The sequence below is a fragment of the Toxorhynchites rutilus genome, chromosome 3 (genome assembly GCF_029784135.1).
Source record: "Toxorhynchites rutilus septentrionalis strain SRP chromosome 3, ASM2978413v1, whole genome shotgun sequence".
In the NCBI taxonomy this organism is placed as follows: Eukaryota; Metazoa; Arthropoda; class Insecta; order Diptera; family Culicidae; genus Toxorhynchites; species Toxorhynchites rutilus.
The window spans coordinates 28,372,238-28,378,679 of NC_073746.1; the positions used below are offsets into that span (position 1 = coordinate 28,372,238).

Genomic DNA, 6,442 nt, shown 5'->3' on the forward strand with positions numbered 1-6,442 from the left:
CAAAAAAGTCTCGTTCCACGTGGCGGGATAAAGGACAGGTCGTTTACAAACAATGCGAAAAGTAAGGATAAGTAAGTAAGAAAAATAAGTAATTGCTCCCCGGAGGCACTCCAGATATGGTTGTGAATGACTCGGACTCATGTGACCCTATTCTCACACACAAAGCTCGATTCTTCAGGTATGACTCGAACCACTCGACAAAACCAAGGGCCACGCCACATTTCGCTAGTTCTTCGAGAAGGATCCGATGAACCGGTCAAAAGCTGCCTTCAAGTCCAAGTAGACGGCATCCACTTACTTACCAGCATCCATGACGCGAATACAACGCGATGAGAACTCAACTAGATTGGTGCTCGCGGATCTTTGTGGGCAAAAACCATGCTGTTTCGTTGAGCAACTGGCAAAAAGCTATTCATTTATAATAATCACAAACAGCTTCGAGCAGGTAATGCGGCGATAATTTTTTAGCATCTCGTTTATCTTCGTCTTGTGGATGGGGAATAGGTACGATTTTTTCCAGCTCGAGAGAAACACACGTTGCTGAAGTGATCGTTTAAAATCGGATCATCAAGATACATTGGTGTCGGGAGACCGTTTGCATTTCGCTTCGAGTTGATGAACGACCAGAACTGTTTTGGATTCACACGTAGGCTCTCCTCAATACGAATCTTGTATCGGGCATACAAAAATCCATTGTATCTCCTGTACTCATTACTGGCCCGATTGAACTGCTGCTTCGAGTGTTGAGATCATTGACTGCAGTTGGAACGTAGAGCAGCAGATCGACGACGTTTCAGCAAGCGTAAACAGTTGTTTGATCATGGCGGTTTACACGGAGGAGACATCAAAGGAACGTGTGCTGTAATCGCCTGAAGTACAGCGTTGGAGAAGAATCCAACGGCTCCATCGGTGTCTTGAATCGTGTCCAGAGTATTCCAGTCGACCACGAGTAATGCTGCACACAAATGCTCAAAGTTGACCCGTTTGAAATCGAAACCAGGATCGTTACGTTCTGATTCGTATGTTACAGCCGTTGGATATGCAACGATTAGCTCAAATGGAGGGCGACGAGGATCAATCCTAGAGATCGCTTCAATGGATTCGCTAATCTGGTAACCAGGTAGCACGATGTCGTTCACGAGGACAAGATCAAGAGTCCGGTTCTCTGAATTCCCCAAGCTGTTAATATGGACATATTCGATCTTGCACAATGATTATTTTAAAAAGATCTATTTATTTTGAAAAACATTATATCATAACATAACTATAAATTTGGGACATTAATCGAGTATCTGAAATCATAGAAAATGGCTAATCACATCAAATCGATATGATTAGATTTTGGTGATTCGATCAAAAATTATAATCTATCCACCTTCAGCCACACCCCGTTAGCTGGACCGAGAATAAAGTTCGTTCTCGAGTACTGCACCGGGATTTGCGTTCTCTCGCAAACCGAAAATCGGAACCTCTTCAACAGATTTGCCAATCCGACGCGGGCCTGAATCGTGCCGAAACGCATTCCAATACACACCCGTGGTCCTTCCCCAAACGGCAAATAACAGTATGGATCCCGCTTTGCTACCTCTTCCGGCGAAAATCGATCCGGATCGTACAATTCAGCGTTCGGGAAATAGTCTTCGTCGTAGTGCATAGCGAAAGTGGGAATCATAATTTTGCGCCCCTTCTTGATTATCAAATCACTGTCCGGTATTCGGTAATCCTTATCGGCGTTCCGTTCCAAAATAGCAACGGGGGGATGCTTGCGGAGTGTTTCTACAAAAATAATAGCAAGAAGTGATAAGGTGATAAGTTTTCGCACATTGATATACCATTTATGCACTGATCGAGATAACCCATGTTTGCGACGGATTCGTAGGTGAGGCTGCCATTGTTCGCTTCAAAAGTTTTCAAAACGCATTCACGGGCTTTTTCCTGCACTTCTTGGTTGAGCGCCAGCTCATAAACGGTATAAGTCATGGCGGTTGAAGAAGTGTCGTAACCGGCGGTGAAGAAAATAAACGCTTGAGCCGCTATCTCTTCGAATGAAAGTTTGCCAATTTCTTCCCCCGATTCTTCCAAGCGACCGGTGTTTTTCAACTTCAACAGAAGATCCATGAAATCATTCCTCACAACATTGTTCGTCTCCCGATATTCGATTGTATCTTTCACGACCTTCGTGAAGAACGAGGAAACATCATCGTGAAGTTGCTTCATACCTAGCGCGTTGGCATAGCTTCGAAAAGCCTTCATCAAATAAACCACCAGCGGAGAGTGAGGCAGTTTATCAAACGCAATTTTTCCGTACCGGCGGAACTCATTGTCTGGGTCACGAAAACTGTTGCACTCAATTCCGAACGCACATGTTCCAATCACATCGATCGTGTATCGCGACAGCAAATCATGCATCTCCACTTCATTCTCCTTCAGCACGACCTCACTCACATGATCGCAAAAGTGCCGGCAGACATCCACCACCAACGGAAAGGTCATCTTGATTCTACCACTCGTAAAGGTGGGCGATAATTTATTCCGCAGCGCTTTCCACTTTTGTCCTTCGATCGCGAACATATGGGCCGATAATGGGTCATCCTTCTCGTTGAAGTACACACCCCGATTGGGGAAGTAGTTAAAATCCTTAACGAGGATGGTTTTGATCAGTTTCACATCCAAGATGTACAGCAGTGGCGATGTCAACATAAACACTCCGCCAAAGGGAACGGCCTTGCGCTTGAAATAATCGTAGTGCCGTCTCGTAATCGGTGCAATGTGTTCCACCTTACCCAAGGTCTTAAAATTCCCAAACGGGAACTCGGGCTCAATAAACTCCACTCCACGATCCTTCCAAAAGTTGAATCGTTTTTTGACCCACAGGAATGATGCCAGCAGAAGTATGCCAACGATCCACACGAGTGCTACGAGAGCCATCTTTGCAATCCAACCAAACGACTCACGGGGCTTAGAAGAACTGAAATATGTGAACCAATTGAACCAATGCCAGATGAACTTTGTGCGTTGGTACTCAGGCGTTCAACAGCAATAAGCGTGTTGGATGTTAGTAGCCATAGATGTGGTTGAGAAGCGAGTTTTGGTTGAATGAGTACATTCGTATCTAAGCTGATAAGAGAGGCTGGCGCATGAGTGAGTGTGAGTGATCTTTTGCTGTTTGTTTTGTAGCGGATTTCTTTTCGTAGCGGTGAAGAACCAAACGATTACAATTTTAACTTCTGTGCCTATACCACCATTTGATATACTGTCGCTGTTTAGCAGCTATTTTCTACTCTTAAGGCGGGTTCAAACCAACGCTCTGCTCTGTTCTGGTGACCCGAAATGCAATTGAACAAGAAATTGTTCAATAAAAACTATTTATTCGCGTTCCACCTGCATCTTGATTTTCAATTTAAATTGCTCCGTAAAAAGTAAAGAGTGTATCGAAGAAGAGTTTTACGCAATTTCCTTCTCATAAAATGGAATATATTGGAAATTCGAAATAGGATACTGTTTATATTTTAAACTTTTCTTTTAAAGTCTGTAGATTGATGAAGAAAAAATCGAACTCAAGAAAAACTCTATCGTTTATATGATTTTTAAAGGTCCGAACGATAAACATTTGGTCTAAATGCGTGTAATGTGCAGAGTTGCCAACCTTCCAGTTTTTCCTGTATATTGCCAGTTTTTCAAAGTATGCCAGCGAAACAGTCGAAAGCAAAATAAAAATTTTGTTTGCCTTTTTTGCCTTCCTTTTTTTTTAATTTTCACAGTTTTATCCAGCTTTTTTATTGTTTTCGGCATTTTCAAGTTTTTTACTCCCCAATATTATATTCTTTTCTTCCAGTTGTGAGAATCCTACTCCGCTCTACTCACATCGAATACCTTTATGTCGATTATCGTCTTTCTTTTTCTATATCTATCTATCTAGCATAAGCGCACAGTATGGCATGGTGTTTTCACACTAATGTGCCTGCCTTTTATTGATATACAGGTAGTGGGGGCAAATTGGTCATGGGGGGCAAAGTGGTCACCTGCTTGTTTGGTAGTATAACTATTGACTGTAGATGCCGTATTGATAGTAACCTCATGTTTGAAGAATTTAATGACTTTTGAGTCACCCTGTACTTCAGTAGAGCTCTCGCATGTCAACTTACAAATAAAAACAGAAATTACTCTCTCGATAGCCATTCGGCCGTAGTTCTGTGCGCATGGTATCTAAGGAATTTCTCATGAAATTTAGTTTATTCAATCTCATATGTTGGACAAATCATTAGTTTGGACGACTGTTCACATATTCTAGAAGAGGTGAACAGATATTTTGTTTAATCTCAGCGATTAATTCGCATATAAATTACTTTAATGTTTGGGGGCAAAGTGGTCATAGGTAAATAACGACTTACAATGTTGAAGAGGATCCTTTTATGGCTTTGACCCTGGATAAATATGCCACTACGACAAAACCAAACCTCATTATGCGAAACGTTATGTGTTTCTTACTACGTTTTTGTATGCATGAGAAAATCTAAATTGAGACTCTAGGTGAAAAGGCTAAGCTTATTTCATACATGTACCTACTATATCAAATATGATTTGAACAAATTTGGACGAAAAAAACGCATAAATCTATGCCATTTAGCTTGATATGTGCGAGTGACCACTTTGCCCCCACTAGATGACCACTTTACCTCCAAGCAAAAAAAAGTTCGATTTTCCACCTTTTTTTCTAACGATGAAAATTGTACTATTTTGAATTTTTATAGTAAAAGCCGTTTGCTATCTTGAACAACAATGAGTTGAACTATAATATTCTTCGAGAAACTGGAATTGAAGAGGTATGTGGACGCTGGAAATGGGCTCATTCCTTAGGGTGACCACTATGCCCCCACTTCCCCTATATTGAATGGCGTTAACGTTCCCTATGAAACGTTTGCCGTCTCAACGTATGCATTAACTAGTGTCATTTATTAATACTTAGTTGAGATTTCTAAAAGGCAAATAACACGCCTTGAATGTATTCCGTGGGACAAGCTCTAGAATACTCGTGACCATAGTGCAAGTCGAATGATTTTTTTTGACGAAAAAATCCCTCGGCCAGAACGGGAATCGAACCCGAACACCAGGCATGATAATGTGAGACGCTAACCACTCGGGTGCACCTTTTATTGATATTCTGTTTAAACAGAAATAATGGGGGTCTTCGTAGCCACTTGGTTATGCGTTCGCTTACTAAGCGATCGATCGTGAGTTCAAACTCAGGGTCCTCAATTGACCATCTTTGTGTTGTTATAGAATAACTACGTCCACGCAACCATCATCAGCGATGAAGATCGATCCACGGTGGAAGAAGAATCGATTCATCCATGCAACTGTTCTGCTCTGCAAGAAACATCGGGCTGCTGTTTACGATGACCCAATTATCTTTCTGGGACGGAACTCTGGGGAATGGAAGGTTGTGGGATTTGAGCATTATTATTGCGTTATTATCAGCATACCACTCCAGCGCCTTTTTCCATAACGGCCAAATCCGGTCAAAACAGAACTGGTTTGTCGTTTTCGTTTGAGCAAAGGCAGCAGGCATTTATCCAAGAATTCTTTGACGTATATGTTCTGATCAATGTTTCCGGTGGCTATTAAATATCGCTTTCCCAGCCGCAGACGCGGATGGCCAGACTTTTTATTTTGGGAGGACTTGAATAGTTTCATGGTGTTGCATTTGTGCAAAGGTCACCAAACGGTTATGAAAAAAAATGTTGAAAAGTTTCCGCAAGTTTGGAACACTTTTTTTCGGCAAATTTGAAAACAAAGTTTTAGGGTAAAGTTGATCAATCTATTACTTTATGATTTTTTGGTGTGATATGCACAAAAATGTATACAAATGCCCTGAATTATTTGTTTACGGTCATTTAATAGGTAATTCAAAGATTTGTGCATAAAAAATTCTATTTTACCCCACCTGAAGATGTGGTCGTGCCTTTCTCATCTAGACGGATTTCGCGCCAACTCGTCTATGGGATTGGCATGACCCTCTTAGAACTTAATGAAACTTTCTGGGCGTGAAGACCTTACCTAACTTGGCATACTTAGTTTTCCGAAAATTTATCTAGACTAACATATGGAAAGGGCTAAATATTTTTGGTATTTTTTTATATATTTTTTTACTTGAAAATGGTAAGTCCTACAAAAAATTTATCTACGGAAGAGTTTGAGGAAAATAATTGAGTATTATAAATACTGAAATTTTTTTTTTTAATTCTACACTGAAAAGAGTCGATTTTCTCTAAATGGTTATCTCAGATTTTGATGAAATGGTAGATAAATTGTGGATAAATATGTGCCCTACAACTCTTCCATACATCACAACTTGAGCATATTTAAGACGAAAAAGTTTTCCTAACAAAAACTTTTTCAAGATTTTTTCTTCAAAATTTTTAATTTTTTTTTCTTTTGTACA

General features: G+C 40.6%; 1 protein-coding gene across 1 annotated transcript; it reads right to left on the reverse strand.

The window, feature by feature from the left end:
* Window positions 1-1,214: 1,214 nt before the first annotated feature.
* Window positions 1,215-2,992, reverse strand: LOC129778041 (cytochrome P450 6a2-like). The gene is made up of 2 exons (XM_055784690.1): window positions 1,833-2,992; window positions 1,215-1,776 (listed from the first exon to the last, which is right to left on the reverse strand). The coding sequence occupies exons 1-2, from the start codon at window positions 2,926-2,928 to the stop codon at window positions 1,361-1,363; spliced, it is 1,512 nt and encodes a 503-aa protein (XP_055640665.1). The 5' UTR covers window positions 2,929-2,992; the 3' UTR covers window positions 1,215-1,360.
* Between the last annotated feature and the right edge of the window lie 3,450 nt (window positions 2,993-6,442).